At 38.8% G+C, this 26,817-nt stretch overlaps 2 protein-coding genes across 11 annotated transcripts in view; both read right to left on the bottom strand.

Annotated features, from left to right (window-relative positions):
• Window positions 1–13,520, bottom strand: part of ZZZ3 (zinc finger ZZ-type containing 3) — a 110,945-nt gene extending 97,425 nt beyond the window's left edge. For 2 of the 5 annotated variants that reach the window (XM_047724671.1, XM_047724675.1), the window contains exon 1: window positions 13,144–13,276. Coding sequence is in view for 2 of the 5 variants with exons in the window: in XM_047724678.1 (XP_047580634.1) it covers window positions 13,144–13,505 (362 nt within the window). In the remaining 3 variants the exon portion in view is untranslated. Of the gene's footprint in view, window positions 1–12,469; window positions 12,634–13,143 lie in introns of those variants that run through there. The other 3 variants (XM_047724678.1, XM_047724679.1, XM_047724676.1) reach the window with 3 other exon arrangements.
• A 9,545-nt stretch (window positions 13,521–23,065) lies between these two features.
• USP33 (ubiquitin specific peptidase 33) overlaps window positions 23,066–26,817 on the bottom strand; it is a 59,517-nt gene continuing 55,765 nt past the window's right edge. For 4 of the 6 annotated variants that reach the window (XM_047726467.1, XM_047726468.1, XM_047726466.1 and 1 more), the window contains 3 exons: window positions 26,267–26,369; window positions 25,029–25,097; window positions 23,066–24,243 (listed from right to left, as the gene is read on the bottom strand). In XM_047726467.1, the coding sequence (XP_047582423.1) occupies window positions 24,086–24,243; window positions 25,029–25,097; window positions 26,267–26,369 (330 nt within the window). In that variant the 3' untranslated portion in view covers window positions 23,066–24,085. Of the gene's footprint in view, window positions 24,244–25,028; window positions 25,098–26,266; window positions 26,370–26,817 lie in introns of those variants that run through there. The other 2 variants (XM_047726469.1, XM_047726471.1) reach the window with 1 other exon arrangement.

The following is a 26,817-nucleotide window of genomic DNA, read 5'->3' as shown; positions in this document are numbered from 1 at the left end:
AAGAGATGGTAACTAACTGTAGTCATAAACTGTGTCACAGCCATTTCAACTTGCTCGAGATAACCAAACTGTTTCCTTAAGTGACTATCCAACCTCCAAGACGAACTAGAACTAAATACTGAAATTAAGTACGTCAAACTCACAACATTAATATGTCTATGTTAGGTCTAAAAACCATCCTATGTATTTTTTTTTTTGACAATCTTGTAATGTTTAAGAGAATTTTAACCCTATAGAATCTGACAGCCTTATGATTCTAAATTTGACATCGTAACTGACTAGGGCACCTGGGTGGCTCAGTCAATAGTCTCTGACTCTTGATTTTTGGCTCAGGTTATGATCTCTGGGTTGTGAGACTGAGCCTCGTACATCCAGATCCGCACTTCAAAGTGGAGTCGGCTTGAGATTCTCTCTTTCTCTTCCTCTGCCCCTCCCCCAACTCACACACTCTCTTGCTCTCCCTCTCTCTAGAATAAAAAAACCTTTAAAAATTTAAATAAATAAATGGTAACTGACTTCAAATTTAAAGGTGTGAGTGTATTTGGTTTGGTTAATAAGCAGTAATGGAATGTTTAAGAGAACTTGTGACTCACTATATTTACAAGTTTTATTTATTAACTTTAAGAAGAGTTTTAAGGGGGCGCCTGGGTGGCTTAGTGGATTAAAGCCTCTGCCTTTGGCTCAGGTCATGATCTCAGGGTCCTGGGACTGAGCCCTGCATCGGGCTCTCTGCTCACCAGGAAGCCTGCTTCCTCCTCTCTCTGCCTGCCTCTCTGCCCACTTGTGATCTCTGTCAAATAAATAAATAAAAATCTTTTAAAAACATAAATAAATAAATAAAAAGAAGAGTTTTAAGTATTTGAGAAAATCCTGCTTATTGAAATTTTATATCACTCTATAAGGCATATGAAGTGCTACACATAAAATCCAGTATATTAAATGTGTAAATATAATGAAGCAGCAATGGTACTAACAGATAAAATTCAAAGAGCATTTTTTTTCAAAGAGCATTTTCCTACTGTCCAACATTGTTCCCAGTATTTTACAGTATAAATTCATTCATTCAACAGTCACTAAGCATCCAATCCACCATGAACAAGGCATCATTCCAGACTCAGACATGAACAAGGCATCATTCCAGACTCTCGAGAACTGAATCAGTGAACATAATTTCAATCTTCATGGATCTTACATTTTAATGAGACAGTTATCAGTTATGATAATAACTGTGAACAAAAATAAAACCAGGGAAAGTGTAGGAAGGGGGTGCTATTTAGATGGCACAATGAAGGTAACATCAGTGAGCACCATCCACTCAAGTCTATGTAAACGATACCTCTCTTGGCTCCCTCTTTAGAAAAAAAGCTCTCCGGGGCACCTGAGTGGCTCAGTGGGTTAAAGCCTCTGCCTTCAGCTCAGGTCATGATCCCAGGGTCCTGGGATCGAGCCCCGAATCGCGCTCTCTGCTCGGCAGGGAGCCTGCTTCCTCCTCTCTCTCTCTGCCTGCCTCTCTACCTACTTGTGATCTCTGAGTGTCAAATGAATAAATAAAATCTTTAAAAAAAAAATAGAAAAAAAGCTCTCCACAGCAGGTGACATATGAATATGAAAAGAGAGCAAGCCATGCAAATATAGAAGAAAAGTATTATAGGAAAAGAAAACAAGTACACAAGCCATTTTATCTGGGAAAGGTGTCTTAAGGGAGAATTAATCTATTCAGTTATAACTACTGACTTAATATTTTTTTTTCGGGTTAAGAGTAAAAAAAAAAAAAGGTTTATGCACTAAGGTTTATAAGTAGGTTTTTACTACTATGCTGTAGTTTGATACATAATGAAGGGCTGCTAAAATACACCAGCTGATTTTTTTTTTTTAATCTATAATAGGCTGAAGGTGAGAATGACTTAAAATAGGCAAAGATATCTTTTTGGATTGATGAAAATGGTCTAAAACTGGACTATGGAGTTCACTGCAAACCACTGTAAATTTACTAAAAATCAATGAATTGTACACTTAAAAGAGTAGGACTCAGAAATCCTCCCTCCAAAAAAACCCTGCAACTGATAAGGTGACCAAAATGTTCCATTCTTATACCACCTTGAAATTAACACCAGCACTTAGATCTGCAAATCATCATGTCTTACTTGAAATTGAACCCGAAAGTTTATTTTTACCACAATGGGGCTTCTAGGTACTGAACTACATTGTGGTCCGCTTTAATAAATATGATAGGACACATCACTGTGCAAAATTTCATCTGAAACACTAACCAGTAAGAGCTGCCTTATTGAAATTACATTTAAGAACAAAATGTACAAGGGAACAATTTGGATAAATAACACATTGATGAATAAACGTAAGAGATTTGTATTTTAAAGTATTCAAATCACATCTACTTCCAGTTGTTTTTGTGTCTGAAACACAATATTTTAGCAAAAACAGTCCTTCAATACAAGACCTAGAAGAAAACTCAAATATCCCTGTAAAATGTTTTATAAAAAATTCATTAGAATACAACATATACTGTGGTGCTAGAACATGGAAGGAAAATATAAATCCACATTAATGGTCCTATAACACCTCACTCCAAAAGCAGAATTTGAATGCTGAGGTTCATATCCCTGCATTCAGACCTCTTTGCTTCAAACTGCTCATTGTGGATTGAGGGTAACAGTAACCATCCTTACCAGGTTGTTGAGAAGACTAAATAGTGAATATAGTATTTACATGTACCTAGCAAACAGAAAATATTCAGTAACTCTTAACTCTGTATATATATATTATCTCTTTCTATATGTGTGTGTGTGTGTGTGTGTGTGTGTGTGTATATTTTTTTTTAAGTAAACCCTATGCACAAAGTGGGCCTTGAACTCATGACCCTGAGATTTACAACCGACTCAGCCAGATGCTCCATATGTATTTTTTTTGAGTGGGCTCCACATGGAGCCCAATGTGGGGCTTGAATTCACAACCCAGGACCCTGAGATCAAGACCTAAGCTGAGATCAAGAGTCGGATACTTAACCAACTGAGCCACCCAGGCAGCCCTATGTATTTCTTTTACAACTTTTTTTTTTTTTTTTAAGTAAACTATACTCCCAACGTGGGGCTCGAACCCATGACCCAAAGATCAAGAGTCACATGCTCCACCAACCAAACCAGCCAGACATCCTTTCTTTTGTAATAATCATCTAAAGCAACCCTAAGTAATCTTCAACATACCTTGTAAATGCCTGGGAATCTCATTAAAATGAGGCTTTGTTATTTGAAATATCTGGGTGGGGCCCAAAATTTGCATTTCTACAAGTTCCAGTGCCCAGGAAAGACACAGAAAGGTTCTAAAATTTTACCACACATCAGAAGGGCTAGTTTAAATCAGATTTCTGGGCTCTACCCCAGAGTCTGGGAGAAAATGCATCTGTAACAAGTTCCCAAGTGATACTATCCTGCTGTTCCCACTGGAGTACTACTACTCAAAGGTTCTCAGCTAGGATGTACATTAGAAACACTTTTGGGGTATGTGTTTATTGCTTAGAGGTAGGTGCCCTGACTATACCACAGTACTGATTCTCAAAGTGTGGTCTCCTAACCTGCTATATCTGAAACTTGAGGGGTAGGGCCCCGCCATCCATTATTTTAAAAAAACAAACAAACCAACAAGCCTCACAGGTTTGCTTGCTGTAGTCTGAGACACTGTGTTATAGCTACAAACGAATCAGAATTCCTTGGTGACATTTTGCTAATGACAGGAAGAAAAGTATCTACCTATATTTGTGGCTTAGGTCAACTGAAAATGTCCGGACTCATTCCCCAAGACCGCATTTATTCAAATTTAGTGGTAACTCTGTAACAGTTATAAAAGTCAGTTACCCTCTCCTTCAAATGTTCTCCTATATCATGATGCTGCCCTAAAGTCAGACATTTAAAATCTCAGGGCAAAAAGAAAACTTTAGAAATTAGGCTAAAACTTTGTGTAACATTTAATTTCTATAAAAGCTCAGCAAATAGGAGTGCCTGGGTGGCTCAGTGGGTTAAGCATCTGCATTCCGCTAAGGACATGATCCCAGGGGCCTGGGATTGAGCCCCGCAATGAGCCCCGCATTGAGCCCCGCATTGAACCCCGCATTGGGCACCTTGCTCACTGGGGAGCCTGCTTCTCCCTCTCCCTCTGCCTGCTGCTCCCCCTGCCAGAGCGCATGCACATTCTCTCTGTGCATGCTCTGTCAAATAAATAAAATCTTTAAAAAAAAAATGTTTTTAAGTAAAATTGGAGGAGTAGGAAAAAAAAGAAAGGGAGAATTTCTGTACAAAAGTTGTACTTATATTTCAAGCCAGCCTGAAAGGGGATATAAACTAGGTAAAGCTTTTAGCTGATTCTCAATTTTTCATAGCCTATAACTTGATTTTATAATGTGTGCACCACAATGTTATACTGTTCATAAATATAAAATAAGTACCTTAAAAGTAAAATGGCTTCAACAAACTAGGACTTTTTTCTTGGGGGGAGGTACGCTCAACATATTCTTTAAAATAACAGAGGATACCACAGGGTGTCTGTCATAAAAATTAGAATAGGAATCACTGCTTGAAAGGAATGCAAAGAATGAAAAGAAAGCTGCCAAGTCATAGGATGAAAGTCCAAAAAGCCATTAGCTGGTCAGGAATGCTGTACCAAAGTGTACAAAACAAAATGATTAAGTTGAGGGGGAAAAAAGGCTGAAGTACTGTTGTAGGCCAATCAATGACAGAAATTAAAAGTAGCCTATTTGCCCCAAGTACACTAAAACACAGAAAGCGTCTACCAGACAATCTGAAAGTAAAGCTTCTCTTTGAGGTCCTCTTCTATGAGTTCTTGAAATCATGAACGCTAGAGGAAAAACAGACGTCTAAGTCAAAGTGTTGAGATCTCCGGGTATAAACTACACTGAATTCTAGGACTTCTAAAGCAGGATAAAAATGCAATAACATTGATAAACAAAGTTAAAGTTCAAAAATAGACAAAATTATTCTATGGTACTAGACTTCAAAATAATGGTTTCCCACGGGAGAGGGGGTAGTGTCCATGACAATACAACACAAGACAGTTTGAGCTTTTGATAATGTTCTACTTCTTAGTAATGATTACCCAGGTATGTTTACATTGTGAAAATTTACTGAACTGTAAACTTATGAGAACTTTCTGTATTACACTGTATTCACATTTATACTTTTTTAAAAGCAGGGAACAAATAAAGGACATTTCTCCCTCAGAAAATGAAACACTATGCAAAAACAAACATTAAAAATTTCTATTTAGTGGAGACAGTTCAGATTAAGAATTACAGATTTGGTGTGAGTACAGTTAAGATACAGAAGTATCACAAAGTTCCTTAAGGACTATCAGCAGATCATCTCACAAACACACACACCTTTCGCAGGATAAAGAAATCTTGGCACGTCGCACGGTCAGTGTCAAGCTAAAAAGAAGCATATTTCACCTTCTTTATGAAACACAATAAATCTGCTTTCTAATGGGGAAGTATATAAGAACTACAGGATATATTCCTTAAGCTTCTAACCAAGTTTAAAAAAGAAAAGAAAAGAAAAAATCTGATAAGAAAGGTATAAGTAACTGCCAGAATACAATTCGCAGTTGTTCTTTCCTAGACCGCTTCAGTGCCATTGCAAAATCAACCTATCCCTTATAAAGTAAGCAGAAGTCTGGTAGTATTAAAAGGTATAAATTATGTTCCAATCCCTTTAAATCTCAACCCAGTGCAAGAAAGAAAGAAATCCCACCCCATCAAGTTCTTCACCTGCAATTCTCTTTATTGGATCCCCAAGGACAGGAAGGACACAGATTTTTTTCAAATATTTATTTTCAAATATTTGTTGTGATTTCACACTCACAAAGTTAATCTGGTTTTTCTTCCTAGCAGTAATGTAATCATACCAATCTGTAAACAACAGAAAATGTTAGTCATTATTTAATAAAGTAATAGCTTTGGAGCCTCCATAGTTTTAAAATGTAAATAAGTAAAAATATTTCTCTTTTTTCAAAAATTATTTTAAGATCTTGAATAATAATTTAATAAAGAAAAAAACCCTTCATAAACAATAAACTTTCAATATTGAAAATGCTCTCATTGACATGGATGGTCTAATGCTCACTTGGAATTACTTATTCATTATTAAATATCAGTACATGTGCCACACTACTGTTCTTAACAGTTAAATAAGAAAGGTATTGAGATTCTGTAACTAAAGTCCTAGGACTGCCAATTAGCACTTTTTCATTAAGTACAATTATCTGATGTCAAACTACATATCACTATTTAATAAAGAAAATACCTTAACCACACATCCTAAAACTGTTGATCTTAGCAGTTTATTTCTAATTCTACAAAAATCTACCAAAATAGTTTTTCTTTATAGCTGTGTTTATATACAAGATTTCTCTAATACTGTACTCTCTTTTTTTTTTAAGATTTTATTTATTCAACAGAGATCACAAGTAGGCAAAGAGGCAGGCACAGAGAGAGAGGAGGAAGCAGGCTCCCCGCCAAGCAGAGAGCCCCATGCAGAACTCGATCCCAGGACCCTGGGATCATGACCTGAGCCAAAGACAGAGGCTTAACCCACTGAGCAACCAAGGCGCCCTCTAATACTGTACTCTTAAGTAGTTTCTTATTTTGTCTATTCAAGGAGAGGGGCATCTAGCTGGCTTGGTCAATAGTACATAAGACTCTTGATCTTGGGGTTGTGAGTTCGAGCCCCACACTGGGTGTGGAGATTGCTTAAAAACTCAATCTTAAAAAAAAAAAAAAAAAAAAGGAGAAAGAAAGAAAGGAAAAAAAAGAAAAGAGAAAGAGAAAGAAATTACTTCACTTAATCCTACTAAATTCTGTGGTATGGGAAAAGAATTTTGAATTTTGGCTGACCAAGAAAAGGAATTATAAAACACTGTTTTGTAGAGAATGAGCTTTATTATCCTCAATTTGTAAAGTGCTCTTAAAAATCAATATGAAAACAAATATCACAATAAAAAGATACTAGGTCAAAAGACAGTAGATGTGCCTTAAGAATCACCTAAAAAATACTAACATTTTTTAAAGTTTGGGTAAAAATAAGTAAGGTAAAAAAAAATTTTTAATGTAAAAATGAAACACAAAACAATGAGAAAATATAGGATTATTTAACAGAGTTGAGACAATTACCAATTTGGAGGAAAACATTTATATTCTCACTTCACACCAATACCAGATTAGGTAAACAGTTAAATTTATTTAAATATAATTTAGAAAAACTAAGAGAGACAGTATTAAGTCAGTATTGTTTATTTATTACACTTCCAGAGGAGGAATTTCAGAAGTTCAAAAGTAGAACAAGATTAGGTCAAAAGACTTGATTACATTAATTTCAAAATTGTTTACCTAAATTCGCAAACAAAATACATCTATTAATCAAAATATTTCACCTCAGTAGAAATCTAAGAAAAAAGTGGTATGACTTATACCCCATGAAGTTTTATAATACTTAATAAAGATATACAGAGCAACAGCCACTTCAACATGAACATAAACTGATCCTTTGGGTAAATTAACGCGACAAATATGTTTCAAAACCCTTTAAAAATACACCTAAAAATCATTTCTGGTGTTGGCAACATTCAAGAAGATAATACTATATACAGAAAATTATATATAAATGTTCTTGACACTGCTATTCATATATGGAAAAAATCAGAACAGGGTAATGATACATCTACACATAGGACATTACACAACCATTTATAATTATGGTTATGAAGACTCCTTGTGAGAATGGAAAAATGTTACCTAACATTAGGTTATAAAGCAGAACATGGTACTGAATATTTTATTTGCAAGTATATAAAAGATGCATTTTTAAAATAATGGAAGAAGTATACCAAAATGTTAATATGGCTGTATTAATTACTCAGATTTAAAATTCTCAAGTCAGCCATTAAAGTCACTAAAACACACAGACAACACAGTTTATACTTAAATACTATCTACCATTACTCTAACAATGAAAAGAGAAAACGGTTTAAATTAACATATTAAAAAAAGGCAAGTACGGCAACAAAGAAAATCCACTACAAAATGAAACATTTCTCACCTCAGGACACTCATCAGTGCTGAGGATGGAGACTCAGTACCAAAGTTCAAAACTATAGGACTGAATTATACGAATAATTCTAATTATTTGCTTTGAAAACTCCTTTATTAATAAAGGTGCTAGTCTTTAGACAACTGTTCATCACTGATATCAAACAGTAAATGTAACAGAGCCTTATCTGGGCAGTAATCCCTTGAAATAATAAATAAGGAATTTAAGAAATCGATAAAAGCAATAAAATAAAGCAAAGGAAATGCCATACACAACAGCATCATTTTTATTTGATCTCATCAGAGGAGTTCTGTAGGTCAATTATCAGAAAACTGAAAGCATTAACAAAGCTTTGAAAACATTTACTCATAACAATCTTTTAAAAAGATACCAATTCCTTACTTCCTCAAACACAATACACAGAATAAAAGTTTATTTATGATTAAGGTCATTGTGTGAAACACCATGTACTACACACTGCTCTGCAACATTGTGATTCCCTCAGAAGTTGATGGTAATAGGACTGTATGTCTCTATGCAATGGCCTTAAAACACTACCCTTCTACAGTTCTATTTTTTAATAGCTTTTCTTCCTTTTCCCTTGAAATGACATTTCAGCTGTCAGGGTGCCTAACTCCAATGGCCAAACCTATGGATTATTATCTGTGGACTAAAAAATCAGATAACTAACCCTGTTGGTGCTGTAAAACTTCTTTACTCAGGGGTTTCTGAAGAAAGACCACAGGCTTATGGTATTTGATTAGTTATTTTGAAGGCTCAGGAATCCTGCTGTTTGAAACGGCTAAGATCACCAACACTCAAAAAATGTTGGTCTGAATTACTGAATATAACTTACAATGGAGGGGCGCCTGGGTGGCTCAGTGGGTTAAGCTTTTGCCCTTTCCTCAGGTCACGATCCCAGGGTCCTGGGATCAAGGCCCGCATCGGGCTCTCTGCTCAGCAGGGAGCCTGCTTCCCCCCCACCCCTCTGCCTGCATGTGATCTCTCTCTCTCTGTCAAATAAAATCTTAAAAAAAAAAAAAAAAAAAGATTTTATAACTTACAATGGAGCTCCTAATAATAATAACTGAATAGTTTGAGAGTCTCCTCAGGAAAAGTTACTGAACGAACTTGTCTCTGACAAGACAAAAATTACCTACCTAAATGAGAAAGAACAGCTGAAAAGAAAAAAAACAAAAAGAGGTGAGAAGGACAAGTTCAAACAAATAGCAAAAATCTATACTTCCGCTGTGTTAGAAGTCAACACTTAGGACTTCAGGAAATAACTCACTGATCAGTATTTTTAAAGTATAATTACAGTGGGTATCAGAGTATTAGCCACAGAAATTTATACAATGTATGCCACATCTATATTAAATACTCCTGCAAATATCAAAGTCTTCCAGCTAATATTCCTTGCAGTTAAATCCAGACTGACTTTTCATATGAAATTAGATTTTTTTAAAAAGCACCTGCATCATGTTTTCACTGACATTTCTGGTCAAGTAATTTCTTGTAATCTCTCTTGGACTCTGGTTCAAGAGGTGAGAAAAAAATTTATATTCTTGATGTAACGAATATGTAACATAGCTATCACACCATATAGTTTACAAACTTATAGATCTATGGAAATGAGCATTGTTTCAGACCCCAAGAAAAAAAACCAAGTGAGGACAGATCAATACTGTATTATCACTGCCATTAATTTCCTCTCATCACTGAAGCTCATCAGCTCTCACAGATCACTTTCATGACAGTTAATAATTGAGAAAAGGGAAAATAAAATTTCTTGGTTACTTAAGTTTCACTCAAGCAAACTCAAATCACGTAAGATACATGCCTCTTCCTCCTTAGATATTCTCAGTATATTTCTACCCAGTACCTCAGATAAGTAGTAGTCTCTAAAAGACTGGTAATCCCCAAAATCCACTGCCAAGAACAGTTTATAAAACAAAGTTGTAAGAAACATGCATTATCCCAAGGATCAGATGCACACGGGAACTCTCTGAGGCCAAATTACCAAGCAAAACTTTGTAGATACCTTTGCAAAGGCCATTACAGAACTGTGACCTTTGAGTCCACTGTTATTTTCACAATTTTCTACTTCTAAAAATAACAAAATGCACTCAACAAATGTTACTTAACAAGAGCTTTACCTAACCAAAGAATTCACAAAGTTTCAATTAAATATCAAATTCAGTTGCTGACTTTTTACAAGTGATAACCAATTTCTAAGATAACTGAAAACCACTTAAAAAACATTTTTAAGATGAAAAAATTGCCTGAAATTACAGATTCCAAATTCTGGTCAACTCAAATTGCCCTTCAACCATAATGAACCTGCCTAGTCTTAGACCATGGCTCTGTCAACCTTCCAACATCCTCTCTTTTCTGTGCAACTTCTCCAATTCCATCTCAATATCGAACTACATATTCCACTGTCTGCTTTTCCTCCTTCCCACATCACACCTCTCAACACTCTTTCACTCTCCAACTTTCCTACGTGAATGAACTATTACAAGAGAAAACCACATTGCCCAAGAAGACTGAAGTCATGTTCATGTGACTAATAAACACTGTTAGTAGGTTTGGGGAAAAAATACAAACAAAACAAAACCTCACAAAATGCTGCTTAGCAACTTCCAAATTGTACATTTGTTTGCATTAACTGGTGATATACCTACCACTCTCCTGTTGAGCTCACTAAATTTCAGTCATAACTATTTAACTGAGCTGATTAACTTTTAGAACTTCTGGAAAACTCCTCTACACACACGTGGGTTATAATTTAGAAATATATCACAAGTCTACGGCCATACCACCCTGAACGCGCCCGATCTCGTCTGATCTCGGAAGCTAAGCAGGGTCAGGCCTGGTTAGTACTTGGATGGGAGAAATATATCACAAAATATAAGCATGAATATAAAGATAAACATGTAACATAAATATTAACCATAAAAATATAAAGTTCAACTGATAACGTCCCTTTTTCTTTAAATCCTATTTTGTATGGATTTTATTTTGGTGCAAAGCTAACAGCATACTAAATCCCTAGGACAAAATCAATGCTATCCCTCAAGATACTTTCACAAAACCGTTACAACCAAAAAATCTGTACAAAGAATTTTCTTTTTAAAAAGCAAATATGCATATATTTGTCAACAGGCATACATCACTAAATAAAAATTTAGCTGAGTAGAAAAAAATTTTTGATTGCTAATGTTGTGATAGTGTATCTTAAAACACTACTCCACTTCCTTAAAAAAAAAAAAAAGAATAATACACAGCTACTGCAAAGAATGGTTAGAGCGATTTAAGACTGATTAAGGCAACCTGGCGGAGTATAACAGGGAGCATCCTCTATATACTTCTCTATATTAAATGTAAAGGCAAATAACACTTCCTTCGTTTAAAAAAAATATGAGTGGATTACCTAGTTATCTGATTAGCTTTGTAATTAACTTCCCACTACGAATACTAAATAAATCCAAAGACTGCTCAAGAATACGAAAGATACACTGCAAATTCATTTCCGATAAGACATAGGAAGTTGGAGAAAAATTAATTTCATGTCAAACACGTTTAAAGAAAAAACAAACTCTGATACCAAAGTTTATTAAGAGAAGTTTAGTTTTAACTAAAACATTTCACTACTACCTAAACATGTGACCCCAAACCACCATCCTTGAACATCAAAGACGGCAACCTCGTAACATAGTAATCAAAATCATATCGACAATTATGAGTTAACAGGCACGCACAAAGATTACAAGAACGATTTTATTCTGACAACAGGTATTGTCAGAGATATAAGGGCTCCTTCCAAATACTGCCAAAAAGTTATTGTAAATACAAAGTGAGTCAGCGTCATAAGGAAGTTATCAATGACCAAGAAAGTGGGAGTAAATGATGCCCAGAGAGAAAAAAAATAGAAGGCGCTTAGTTTTAAGCGTCTGAGAATGGTCAGCGGAGAAAGGTACAGCAGCAGAAACAAGCGACAGAATGGTTAACAGGTCTGGAGTTCTTTAGAAAATGGCAACAAGGGGAAAAACTGACATGAACGTTTGAAAGTAAGACCAACGGTATCCAATGGAATCGTCACGACTGCGCGAGAATGGCTCTGGACTTCCAAGGGAGTGGGACGGGGTTGGAACTATCACAGCGCTGGGGGGGAAAGGAGCGGGGGCTGAGCGTTGCAGACGCTTCTGCAGGTGGCGGAGCGCCCGCAGGGGGGTGGGGAGGAGGACCGTGTCGCCTCAATAGGGTCAATGTAGTCCCTTCAAGACTAAAGGAAGCTAACCTAGCACGTCTCCCGGCACCAAGAGGCACTCGCCCCCGGCCCCTCCCTAACAACTTGCCTTGTAGAAAGAGTTGCGGGTCCCAGGTCCCCGGAACCCAAGGCTTCGCCATCCAGGACAACTGCTCTGCCAACAAGGTCCCGCGAGAATCGAGAGATCTCGCGATACAAACCCACTAGCATCTCGCGAGTTTCCTCTAGAACCAACATGGCGGTACAGGGAAAACGGCATTTCGGAACTTGAGAAGTGCTTCATTAACGGACTGGAGAACGTGTAGAACAGGGAAATAGCAGAAAGTCTTTTCCGCCTTTTATTTCTCATCTATCCCCCCTAGTAGAGAAGAAAAGCGGTAGAAAACCCTAAAACCTCCAGTGACTATGGTTAGACCACACAGACACAACATCCCTCTGCCTCAACCAGCCTCCCAGCCTGTCACGTGGAGGCACATTCTCGGCGTGCCCGTCACGTGGGCCGCTACTAAGTGAGCGCGCGCTGGTCGTCCACCCCAGAGCCCTCCCCGCCCCCCTATCGCCCGCGCACACGTGCGCGCGCACCCCCACCCCACGTGGGGGCTTCGCCGTCGCTGCCGACGCCGCCGCCACCTCCAACCCACCCCCTCCCGGCATTCGGCTCTAAATCCGGGTCCCAAAGCCGATGGTGCCCCTGGTTCCCTCCTCCTCCATTCTCCCTGCCCCGTGTCTGGCCCCCACCACGTGCCTCGAGCGAGTGCTCACCTTTCGCGCGGCGCAAGGCGCCGCGGGCCACTCGGGGAGGCGCCGCCGCCGTGGCCGCTCTCTACCCCCGCCACGGCACTTGCTGGGGTGGCCGCCGCAGGAAGCTCGACAGCGGCGCCTCGGCGCTTCCAGGTGGGTCCCCGCCTCCCGCTCCTGCCACTTCCCGCAGCACCGGCGGCTCCTTCCGGTCCCCTCCTCTCTCGCTGGGACAGGCGGGCGGCGGCGGCTGCAGGCGCGCTCACTACACCTCCTGCTGGTAACCGCGGCCCGTGCAGCGCCGTTGGCCTGGGATCCGCCGAGTTCCGCGGCGGGCCCTCGCCAATGCACGAGGGCTGGTCTTCTGAGGGCAGGACCCGGTTCATCCCCTGCAATAGTCTTTACTTGGCCCTTCATTGCTTTTGTAGAGGAAAGGCGTTGCTGTAGCCCCGCTGTTTGGAAGACCGCTCCATCCTGCCTTTTGTGGCCTCTTGAAAAATGTGTACACGCTCGCTCCCTTACCGGTGCGGTCTCAACTCTTATGTAGATATTATATATGCTCCTGCTTACTTCATCTCCAGCCACACGACCTCTTAGCTCACCTCTTTGGCTTTGTGGCTGTTCCTTCCAACGCGCAGGCTCTGTCGGGTTAAAGACTTTCAGCTTGCTGTTGCCTTTGACTACAACTCTTCAGATCTCTTAACTCGTTGGTGTTCAATGCGTACTTCAACTCTCTTCTCCAAGGTCAACATCTGAGGCTTCCAGACCACTGTATCCAAATGAGCACGCTTGCACCACTGCTCTCTCTTTCTTCATCTATATATATAGGTGAAGAAGATATATATATATATATATATCTTCTTAACAGTTATCACTTCCAGACTTTGTCAGTCTCCTGCCACCAAGAACGTGAGATCCATAAAGGCAGGGGCTTTGTAACTTTTGCTCATTACTGTGTCCCCAGACCTGTGTCAGGCACAGAGCAGTGTTTAATAAATGCTGTCAACATTGTCATAAGGGGCTTGTGGCTGGCTCAGTCGGAAGAGCAGGCGACTCCTGATCTTGGGGTTGTGAGTTTGAGCCCCACCTTCAGTATTATAGCGATTACGTATATAAGTAAATAAATTTTAAAAAAAAAATGTCAACAAACTACATTGGGCATGCCGGAAAATTAAAGCCCAATAAATATTGATGGAGATAAGTCCTTCCTTTGGGTTCATAGTTCCATTGACAGCCTCATCATTTATGAGCTGTGGAAAAGCTGAGCTAAATCTCCTTCCCTGTCTAAAATTAGAAAACTATATTTCCAAAAATACAAAATCCAGAAGCCATTTTAACTGGAGCTCTCCTGCATTTGTCAAGTACTATTTTACTGCTTTTGTTTTCTTTTTCTTTGAAACTTTGTTTTTCAGGCAAGTGGATAAGGCACCTCCTTTTTTTTTCTGGTTAAGTTGTTGAACGGTTGAATTGACTTTTTGTATGTGTTTTAGTTGAGAGTTCAACTCAAAATAACATTTGCTTCCAAACAGAAGGTAACAGGTATTTTTTTTTTTTAAGATTTTATTTATTTATTTGACAGAGCCAGATCACAAGGGCCGGGGTGGGGGGTGAGGGTGGGAAGCAAGGCTCCCTGCTGAGCAGAAAGATGGATGCAGGGCTCAATCCCAGGACCCTGAGATTATGACCTGAGCCAAAGGCAGAGGCTTAACCCACTGAGCCACCCAGGCGCCCCTGTCAGGTATATTTTTATAGTAATGCATTAACAAGCTTTTACTGAACCTAATTGGTTCCAGGCCCTGTTCTAGGACTAGAGTCACAAAAGTAAATAAGGTTTCCCTACCTTGCTCTATATACTTACAGAGCCAACTTCTATGTATAATAACCATAACAAACATCTCTTCTTGAGTCATTTGTGGCAGGCAATATGCTATGTACTTTTTATAACTTACCCTGTTTTAATCTTCCAACAGTCCTGAGATAGATACTAATAATGTTGGGCACCAAAAGTTACTTCTCAGATACCCTTCAGAAATGAAGGACTTATTACCAATAGCCAAGAGTGTTCCACAGAGAGCCATGAGCTGTCAGCACCTTCTGGTGTTTTTCAGTGTCATACCTTTTCCCAAGGAAGCTACATCCAAAATGACTGATCAGTGTAAGGCCACTAATAGTATCTCTCAGGATTGTTGGAAGGGGGGCGCCTGGGTGGCTTAGTTGGTTGAGCACCTGCCTTTGTCTCAGGCCATGATCCCAGGGTCCTGGGATGGATCCCCACACCTGGCTCTCTGCTCAGGAGGAAATTTGCTTCTCCCTTTCCCTCTGCCTCTGGCTTCCCCTGCTTGTGTATGTGTGTGTGCACACACACACTGTCTCTCTCTCTCTCTCTTTCTCTCCGTCAAATAAATAAGATCTTCAATAAAAATCTTCCTTGTTGGAAGGACTAGCCCTCTCACCTCAACATGGGACAGTTCTGGCGGATCATCCTATCTGTAGAACAATTTGCATCAGTTGGTGCATCCCATTAAGACTGCATCACAGCTTGACTTCTTCCTCTGCCCACTTCTTCCCTAACCTCACAAATGATCCTATGAGCCTTTCCTAATTAATCTGTATACTGATAGTGTAAGTGTCTGGTTCCTGGGAAACCCAATCTGTGACCCTCTTCACATTTTCTGATGAGAAAATGGGCTTAGAGAGGTCATATAATTTGCCCAAATTTGAACTTCAGAGATATAAATATTGTGTAGAGATATAAATATTGTGGGAACAAGAGGAAGTTTGGGAAAGGTTTTCTACAGGGGTTGGCATTCAAGTTATAGCATGAGTTTGCAAAGCCAAGAAAAAATACTGTTGTCAGCTGAGGGAACTGCATGAAAGAGAGTGTACAAGAATGTGAGAGGGGAACTGCAAGTAGCCCCACATGGCTGGGTTCTAGGGTCTTTGGAACAAGCACTAAAGAGGTAAGTAAGGGGGAAAGACCAGTTCATTGATGGTAAAGAAGATAGTAGGAAGAAGGGGCCCCTGGGTGGCTCAGTGGGTTAAAGCCTCTGCCTTTGGCTCAGGTCATGATCCCAGGGTCCTGGGATCAACCCCATGCCTGGGATCTAGCCCCACAGGCTGTCTGCTCAATGGGAAGCCTGCTTCTCCCTCCCCACTCCCCCTGCTTGTGTTCCCTCTCTCACTGTGTTTCTCTCTGCCAAATAAATAAAAAAAGAAAAGAAAACCATTGATATAGTTCATTCTTTCTTTCACTGTTTCTTATAATAAACATGCTAGGAACTATACAAGGGCTGGAGATATAGTACTAAACAAAGCAAGCACAGACCCTATTCTTACAAATCCTATAGTCTAGGGAGGGAGGTTGACATTCAAGAAATAATCACAGAAATACCGTTCGTAAGTTCAAACTGATAAACACCATGAATAAAAAGTATAGGTCACTATAAGAATATGTCCATAATACTCCGAAGTACGTGTTGTAAGGTCTCTAGAAAGAAGAAAAAGGGAGGACTTCCTGACGAAGTAACATTTAGGCTGAATGAGATCTAAAGTATGAATGTGCATTTAGGAGTTAGTCAGAGGGTGGGGAAAACGTTACACAGAGAAGGTTTGATGCAAAGGTCCCTATGAGGATGGAACTTACAACTACTTACTTGTTTACTACTAATACCACTAGCACCACCAGAAATAAGCTATTTTTTCTATGGATATATATAAAATATGATATGAAATAATGTATTATAATTGCTTTTGTTAGATCATATTTTCCATGTCATATTGTTCAGAAACCCCAAGAAATGGTTACGTAATTTATTTAGCTGTTTTTTTCTTTGGGAGTATCCAGGCTGTTCTACTTTCATGCTATTATAAATGACTGGTTTGATGAATGCCCTTATATTTGGGGGCTAAATCTCCAAGATTTTGGTAGCTTATTGAATGTGTTGGTATGTTAAAAGAGTCTAGGATTCCTGGGTTGTGTGACTGGAGAGATGGAGGTGTCACCGAGGACCACAGGAAATACTACAGTAGGAAAAGGTTTAGGGAAGGAAATGATGTGTCATTAGGGTATGGTGAATTTGAAGTAGCTCATACATGCAAATGAAGCTGCCCAGGAATCAATAAATATATATGTCTCTGGGATGCAAGCCATAGGTCAGAACTAAAAGTACAGATTTGGGAGTCTTCAGCATCAAAACACTAACTGGAACCTGGGTTTAGATTAGGTTATCCAGGGAAAGTACGAAAAAGTGAGAGGAATTAAAAATGTAGAACAAAACCTAGAAAAACTCAAACATGTGGAGGCAAGGAAAAAAAGAGACAACTATATACAGAAAAAACAAGGGACCAGAACCATTAAAGAAAAACTGGATACAGGGGCATCTGGGTGGTTCAGTGGGTTGAAGCCTCTGCCTTCGACTTGGGTCATGATCCCAGGGTCCTGGGATCGAGCCCCTCATCCGGCTCTCTGCTCAGCGGGGAGCCTGCTTCCTCCTCTCTCTCTGCCTGCCTCTCTGCCTACTTGTGATCTCTGTGTGTCAAAGAAAGAAAAACTGGACACAATCGTGTCCAGGGAGGAGGTAATTTGAAAGAGTCATCAACATTAAGTTATTAGAGAAATTTACCAGCTGCGTGTTTCGTGCTACACACTGTGGTAAGCAGTAGGAGTGAACAAGACAAATCCTTTTGGTGCTTATTGTCTAGTGGGGAAGATGTTGTACACCACCCAAAAGACCAAGATATTTGGCATATTTTTTAAAATTATACCTTGCCTAGGGTGCTTTGATGAAAAAAAAATTACACCTTGCCTATTTCTAAAAACATGTGTCTTACCAAAAAAATTAATAGGCAAAATTGAATTTAAAATAATTAAAATGGGAAAATTTGGGCAACAAGAAAACAGGAGAATAATGCACAGAAATACGTATTCTAGGGTCTGAACACTTGCTTTAATTCTGGCAGATGTTGTAATAAGGAAAAACAAGATCAGTTACAATAGTCTCAGTATCCATAGGATAATAACCAGTTGTTCAGATGAGTACTAATCCCAATACTATGACCAAAGATAAATTTGTCCCACAGTTTCTCAAAACAAGACTATGTCATATAGTAAACTGTATCTTCAACAGCATCTTTATCATAAATCCAACAACTAATTTTGTGGGGCTCTTTATTACAACATCTTTCCACCTAGGCTGAAGGCAATTTTTTAAGCTTGGGAAGAGATAAATAGCATAACCCAGTAAGAAACTCTTACAGTCTAGGGGCGCCTGGGTGGCTCGGTAGGTTAGGGCCTCTGCCTTCGGCTCGGGTCATGATCCCAGGGTGCTGGGATCAGCCCCGCATCGGGCTCTCTGCGCAGCGGGGAGCCTGCTTCCCTTCCCCTCTCTCTCCCTGCCTCTCCGCCTACTTTAATCTCTGTCAAATAAATAAACAAAAATCTTGGGGCTCCTGGGTGGCTCAGTGGGTTAAGCCGCTGCCTTTGGCTCAGGTCATGATCTCAGGGTCCTGGGATCGAGCCCCGCATCGGGCTCTCTGCTCAGCGGGGAGCCTGCTTCCTCCTCTCTCTCTACCTGCCTCTCTGCCTGCTTGTGATCTCTCTGTCAAATAAATAATAAATAAAATCTTTTAAATAAATAAATAAATAAATAAATAAACAAAAATCTTAAAAAAAAAAAAAAAACCTCTTACAGCCTAATTTAACACAAGGAAAGATTTGAAAATATTTAAAAGGATGATGAATGAACTATAACATTCTTCAAATGAGCCTCCATTTATCCTCCATAGATGATACCGTCCAAAGATACCAATCTCTGGCATTTCAACTGACTCCAGGAGCCCCGAGTTAGACTGGTTTCAACATTTATTCCATCACAGATCCTGAACCACTTTCTGTTTCTACACTTCATTTACAGGGTGAAGATTTTGAAAAAGTCCCTCCAAAGGAATCCTAGAATGAGAAATTCACCATTTTGCAACCTGTAATGAAAACACTGGTTCAGGCTCATCAGCAGCATAGAACTCATCAGCAGATAGAACTATTAGTGGAAAAGTTGATCAGTAACTTTACAATGGAAGAAGTGAGTTAGTTGATCAGTAACTTTACAATGGAAGAAGTGAGTTCTCACCATCTGAACCCAGATCACTCCTTGTATCATTAGAAGTGGAACAACCAGGGGCACCTGGGTAGCTCAGTGGGTTAAAGCCTCTGCCTTCAGCTCAGGTCACGATCTCAGGGTCCTGAGATAGAGCTCCACATCGGGCTCTCTGTTCAGCAGGGAGCCTGCTTCCCCGTCTCTCTCTGCCTGCCTCTCTGCCTACTTGTGATCTCTCTCTCTGTCAAATAAATAAATAAAATCTTAAAAAAAAAAAAAAGTGGAACAACCAAATATTGTGTGTCCCCCTCCTGCTTTCCCTTACTTTACCGGGCTGATCAAATGTGTTAAATGGTTATACCGGTGTCTCCCAATGAATACCTTTTGGTATTCAAGCTCTCACATAGTTCCCTCGCAACAGAAGATAGCAGAAATGACACTATGTCAGTTCTAGTCCTCACCTTTTAGAAGCATGCAGCATTTTCTTTCGCCCTTTTGGAATCCACTGCCATCCAGTAAGTAAGGAAGATCAGGCTAGCCTAGAGAAAAACCACATTCAGAGGTCCTAGATGATAAGATCCTATAGAGAGGCCTTGATGGAGGTGAATGCTGTGGCTCAGCCAACAGTCAGCACCAAGGCTCCAGTTACGTTAGGAACCTTTTTGAACCTTCCCACGTGGCGTATCTGCTAGCCCGATGCAGCCTCATGAGTGTCTCCAGACAACACACAGAATCACGAAAAATAATAAATCCGTACTTTAAGCAAGTTTTGAGGGTTTTGTTATGCTACAAAACATAGCCTTCAACCTCAGCAGCATCAGGACTGCTGTTAGAGAACTACACCTGCTGTGATATTCAGGAACAGTCTCACCCTTCTGTGTCCACAGGTCGGTCCTGTGGCAGAAGTTCACATGGCTGAGAAAGCAAACTGACCTTAAACCCAAAGGGCTTATCTGATAAATCAACACCTGAATAGTTGCTATCCTAATTATGCCTTCATAATTTTGCCAAATGTACAAACTGCAAGCATGAGTTACTGAAGTCATTATCTACTTAGCAATTAAAGCCATGTTTGGGGATGGACTGGGATCCTGGACTTTCTGCCATGGGTGACATGTAAAAAGCACTGTAGGACTATGTTATCTATCAGGTCATATTATCTGCCCCCAAAACGGAGGACAGAGATACATTTACTATGTACTTTGTAACCTTTAAAGCATTTCCTTTCACAACAACCTAAGAAAGCAGATAAACTCACTTTGCACTTTGCACATGGGGAAACCAAGGTCAGGGAACTTGTCAAGGTTATACATATAGCTAGTAAGTGGCACCTCTCAACAACTTAATTCAAATATGAGCAACTTAATTACAGCTCGATTGCATTAAGAGCTTTAATTGTGGGGCACCTGGGTGGCTCAGTGGGTTAAACCTCTGCCTTCGGCTCAGGTCATGATCCCAGGGTCCTCGACCAAGCCCCGCTATGGGCTCTCTGCTCAGCAGGGAGCCTGCTTCCCTGCCCACCCCACCTGCCTCTTTGCCTACTTGTGATCTCACTGTGTCAAATAAAATCTTTAAAAAAGAGCTTTAATTGTTCATATCTCTCTGTATCCACACCTTTTGCCATCTGACTTTGCAATTCCTCTCATTAAAGTAGATTTTATTCCCACCTCCCTGATTTCTGGGTTTCACCATTTAACTTGGTTTGGCCAATGAGATATTGATAGATAGGACACATATAGAAGCTTGAAACAACTTGCTCCTCTGCCATGACCAAGCAAACAGGCCTGAGTTAGCCTGGCGAAGAACACAATAGCCCAACACAAATGAGTCAGCTCAGCCAGGTCACAACACCTGCCTAGCTAACTCCCAACTGACTGCAAATACTTGAATGAACCCAGCTGAGATCAGTCAAGGTCTGATTAGCTGAACTCCACAGACTTGTAAAATAACTAAATGTTTTTGTATACCACTAAGTTTTTGTGGTTGTTACATAGCATTAGGACAACAAAAGTAGCCAATACAGGGGTGCCTGGGTGGCTCAGTCAGTTAAATGTCTGCCTTCAGCTCGGGTCATGATTACAGGGTCCTGGGATTGAGCCTGGCATCAGGCTCCCCTGCCTGCTTCTCCCCTCCCTGTGCACTCCCCCTGCTTGTGCTCTCTTGCTCGGTTTCTCCTTCTCTTAAGTAAATAAAATCTGTAAAAAAGAAGAAGTTGTTGAGAGGTGCCTGGCTGGCTCAGTCAGTGGAGCATGCAACTGCTGATCTCAGGGCTGTGAGTTCGAGTCCCATACTGTCTAAAGATTACTTACTTAAAAAAATAAACTGATGGGGCACCTGGGTGGCTCAGTGGGTTAAAGTCTCTGCCTTTGGCTCAGGTCATGATCCCAGGGTCCTCGGATCAAGCCCCGCATCGGGCTCTCTGCTGTGCAGGGAGCCTGCTTCCCTTCCTCTCTGCCTACTTGTGATCTCTGTCAAATAAATAAATAAAATCTTTAAAAATTAAAAAAATAAAGTGATTAACAAAACAAGGGAGTGAATGAGTTCTCAGGGAGATGAGCAGAGAAAAAAAAAACGGATAAAATGCAGCACCACACAAGTTTAAAGAGGGAAGTTTCTGGTACAGTAGTTACTAAGAAATTAAGTAGTTACTAAGTAATTAGCTTTTCTAATTAGAAATTTACTTGTGGGACGCCTGTGTGGCTGTCGGTTAAGCCGCTGCCTTCGGCTCAGGTCATGATCCCAGTGTCCTGGGATCGAGTCCCGCCATCAGGCTCCTTGTCCAAAAGGGAGCCGGCTTTTCTCTCTGCCTCTGCCTGCCACTCTTCCTGCTTGTGTTCTCTCTATGACAAATATATAAAATCTTTAAAAAAAAAAAAAAAGAAAGAAAAATTTACTTGTGACTTGTGAGAGAAGCATAGGTTTTGGAATCAGACACATCTGGTTTGAATTCTGATGCTGAGTTGTGTGTGCTTGGGCATATTAATCTGCAAATATGTTTAGCCTAGTGCCTCACATTTGCTAAGAATTCAGCATTAGTAATGATTAGTTGTAGTTGTGTTATTATTAAAATAGTCTCGAATAACCTTTTTTCCTCCCGAAAAAAACAGTTTCTTACCTAATCCCTCACCTGCAATCCTCCAAAATGGTAACAAGTATATTCAAACTTCTCACCTTGGAGAGTTAGTGGAGTACCTTCAGAATACAGGAAAATTGCCTCTTTCTGATACAATTAACCACATATAATATTCCAAAGTTTGTTATGAAAATAGTAATGCTACTAACAAATGTGACTAATCCTATAATCTGTTTCAAAAGAATTCATTGGGAGATATTATATCATGGTGAATAACAGCAATGGTATGAAGTTACATTGACTCTGGTTGGAGTCCTCTATCTGCCATTTCTTTGCTGTCTGATATGGGGCAAGTCACTTTACCTAAGTCATAAGGTTGAAATAAGGATTAAATATAAGTAAAGCACTTTAGTAGGTTGACTAAGACTCATAAATATCCAATAAATGGCAAGCAGTATTAAAAACAAACCTTTTTTTGATTATCTCCTAATGCCAAAATTATAATAAACACTGGTGATCAGAGATAGATCAATAACATTGTTGAATCCATGAAGAGGATCGCACTGTAATTATGAGGCAGAAGAAAACTTAAAACTGGATAAAAACTGAAATACATCTTATTGACTGTATTAAGCTCATCATTTCATTAAACATCAGAACTTTAAATACTATACCAAATGACTTATTTTGCATACCTGATTAAGAAATAACAGGAAGATATTATAATACTAACAAATTTTATACTTTTAATATCCATCAAATAAATTCAACATCCAAGTTATACATTTTAAAATCATTTTTATTGAACTAATTTTAACAACACTGTTTCAGCTGGTGGCAGGTGCCCCACACCAAAACAAACCCATCATGAATGCTATTCACATCCTCAAAGTAATCCAGTTTGTTTTGTACTTGGAATATAGTTAAACTTTTGACATCACATAATCAAGCAAATAGTGCATACTATATTATTCAAAAAGACTTTATGCATTTCATTAAAAAAATCATTTTGCAAGTAGCTTCAGCTTTATCAACAATCTCATCAACACATTCTATACTTCATGCTCTCAAAATAAAAAGTGCCCTAAAACTAACTCTAAGTTTTTTACTGATAATAATGAATACTATCCAGGGTTATAGGAATTAGAGTTTAACATTTTACAGTATAAGAGGCAATAAGTTACGGACATCTGCTGACACAAATTCCACTCAAACTAATTACATCCTTGATACATTCAAAAAGACATATTGTAAATATTAATATGCTAGTTTATATGCTGCAGTGCAAAAAAAGTGACACCCTAACGTTTCCTGAGCTTTAGGAAATTAACATTTTTCTGACTACAACTCTCAATTTAAAATAGGCTCTTTATAATATGAAGCCATGTCAAAACTATACAATTAAATTAGGGTTTTGGAGAACTGAAAATTGGTCAGAGTTATGGTGTTTTAAGGTAATGAAAAAATTTCCAAAGCAAAAGTATTTACAAAACTACAAAGGATAGTATGGATTTGCATGTAGTATAAAGATCAAAGATAACCTACTGATTACCAAATGATCACAAATATCCCTTTTCTTTCAAAAATATTACACTGAAAGACTTTATGGTAAGTTATCTAGCATTAAATATACCAACCTGTAGTATATCACATATTTTAACACATTCTTCCATAATGCCCAGTAAGAAGGAATAAAATATTAAAAATCAAGAAAATAAACATGCTTTTAGGAATGTTTTTGCAAGTGTATGTGAGAGGAAATGAAAATGATTTCTCATTAAAACTCCCTATGCCCTCAAAATTACAAAGACCGAGTTTCTACTTCAATTTTTTCTTCTGTTTGTAGTATATCAGGGTCAATGTGAACAACTGGAGGTCGTAGGATAACTTCAGGCCCTCCACCATATATAGACTGTAGAAAATTCCATGTTTCTTCAGATATCTGACCAGAATCTGCTCCTAGAATTAAGTGCAAATAGAATAATATTTACAAACCTACATATTCATACTGCAAAACCTTCAAAATGTAACCCCCCAGCACGAATCCTCCAGGGATAACTGAGAATTTATGAACACCAGACTACCAGCCCATATTATTATAAGCTACAACATTATGGTTTGTCTTAGTACTTTCTCCTAGCTCCTATCAAAAGCCTTAAATCTTTCCTCAGATAACAAACACTGGCAGCTTTCCCACTATCTACCCTACTTCATGTATGAATTGTATCACTGAGCTGGGTAAAAAGTAGCACAGATGGCTAGTAATGTTTTATTCTTTTTTTTTTTTTTTTAACATTTTATTTATTTATTTGACAGAGAGAGATCACAAGTAGGCAGAGAGGCAGGAGAGAGAGAGGAGGAAGCAGGCTCTCCACGGAGCAGAGAGCCCGATGCGGGACCCGATCCCAGGACCCTGGGATCATGACCCGAGCCAAAGGCAGAGGCCTTAACCCACTGAGCCACCCAGGAGCCCCAGTAATGTTTTATTCTTTTTTTTTTTTTTTAAGATTTTATTTATTTATTTGACAGAGAGAGAGACGACAAGTAGGCAGAGAGGCAGGCAGAGAGAGAGAGAGAAAAAGTAGGCTCCCTGCTGAGCAGAGAGCCCGATGCGGGGCTCGATCCCAGGACCCTGGGATCATGACCTGAGCTGAAGGCAGAGGCTTTAACCCACTGAGCCACCCAGGCGCCCGTAATGTTTTATTCTTAACAGTGACAAATGGCTTAAGTATTATTCAACTTACCTTGCCTGAGCATCACATTGCCACATTTAGTGACTGCAATTTTAGTGTTATCAATGGGACCTGGAGGATCTAAGTCAAAAGGAAAAACAAAGGATCAAAATGTGTACTTTTCAAAGAAATGTACCAAAGAATTATGTATTTCTATGCCAGAAATAATTGAGGGACATAACTATATAATCAAATTGATTATTTTGTAGTTATATTATTATAGTTAATTTTTAAAAAATATTTTATTTATTTATTTGACAGAGAGATCACAAGTAGGCAGAGAGGGAGGCAGAGAGAGAGGGAGGAAGCAGGCTCCCTGCTGAGCAGAGAGCCTGATTCGGGGCTCGATCCCAGACCCCTGGGATCATGACCTGAGCCGAAGGCAGAGGCTTTAACCCACTGAGCCACCCAGGCGCCCCTATTATAGTTAATTTTTAATTATCTTCTGAACCTCTTCCTTTCTGGGTCTCAGTTCCCCTCCAAAATAGAACCAAGAAAGAAACAGAGAGAGGCTTTTTCACCACCATCTAAAATCTCACTCTTCAACTATCCATTTGAGGACCACAGGTTAAAATGCACTTTCAATGTTATAAAAGAACAATTCTTTTGTAATTTAAAAAGAAATTATGTAATTCGGAGTTATTTCAGATGATCATTACTTAAACTAAAAACAATAAAAGCACTATAAAATGAAATATTAAAATATATCCTTTTTTAATTTAAGAAAAAAAAACCTGTTTTCCCCTTGAATACAAAAGTATAGTGCATGTTCATTATCAAAAAGTGTAAAATAAAACAAAACAAAAAGGCACAAGGAAGAAATAAAAAGGTCAAATTATGAATATATAGTATTGCAACCTTTTTCACTTATCAAGAACATCTTTTTAATTATTACACACTGTCACAAAAATTATTTTTAAAGTCGACATAGTATGTCACATATGACTATGTCATAGTATGTCATAGTATAAAGCATTATGTAACCAATCTTATTGTTGGGTGGATTTTTTTTTTAACTTTTCAATATTAAGATTGCAGACTAATTTTGCTCAGTTCCTTTATTCCTTCTATGAATATGCTGTAAGTCATGAAATAGGTTTAGAACAACAAACCAGAATATAAGCTAGAATGTTAGATCCCTGAAGGCAGGGATCTTTTTCTATCTCGTTCACTGGTGTAATCCCAAGTGCATAGAGATATTCAAAGACAAAAAATCAGCAAAGAATTTCATTTTTCAGTTAACTACTTACCTCCATCTTTACCCTTCACAAAACTTTCCCATTCTCTAAACCACTGCATACTGATGCAATAAAAAGTAGCTGGAGAGTCCTCCTCTTGGAATGCTCTGTTGAGCTATAGGGAGAAAAAAAAAATCAGTCATCTAGTATCTAGAACTATGCTTTATACCAGAACAATACAACCATTCCACTTAAGCATCTGATAAGGCCAATTCCTCATAAGAATGTGATGTACACTGATGCTAAGTTATCTTAGTACCACAGTAACACCTATTAATAAACAAGTATCTCTAGGTTATGTCTCAAAATTTATAAGTACACACAAAAGAAGAATAAGACACTGGCTAGGTCAAAATGGTCAAGGCAAGTCTTCAAAACAATAAATACTCCATGTATTTATTAAAAATCAAATGCATAAATCTTATTTAAATATATTATAACCATTGTCTACCCTTTACTTCTGTTCCTTAAGATATTGATGGACATGTTGCTATTACAAAGACAATGCTGCAATGAATAATCTTGTACATGTCATTGCACAATACACATACATGTATAAGACA

The sequence above is a fragment of the Lutra lutra genome, chromosome 4 (genome assembly GCF_902655055.1).
Source record: "Lutra lutra chromosome 4, mLutLut1.2, whole genome shotgun sequence".
Taxonomy (NCBI): Eukaryota; Metazoa; Chordata; class Mammalia; order Carnivora; family Mustelidae; genus Lutra; species Lutra lutra.
This window is presented reverse-complemented; position numbering and strand designations above follow the sequence as displayed.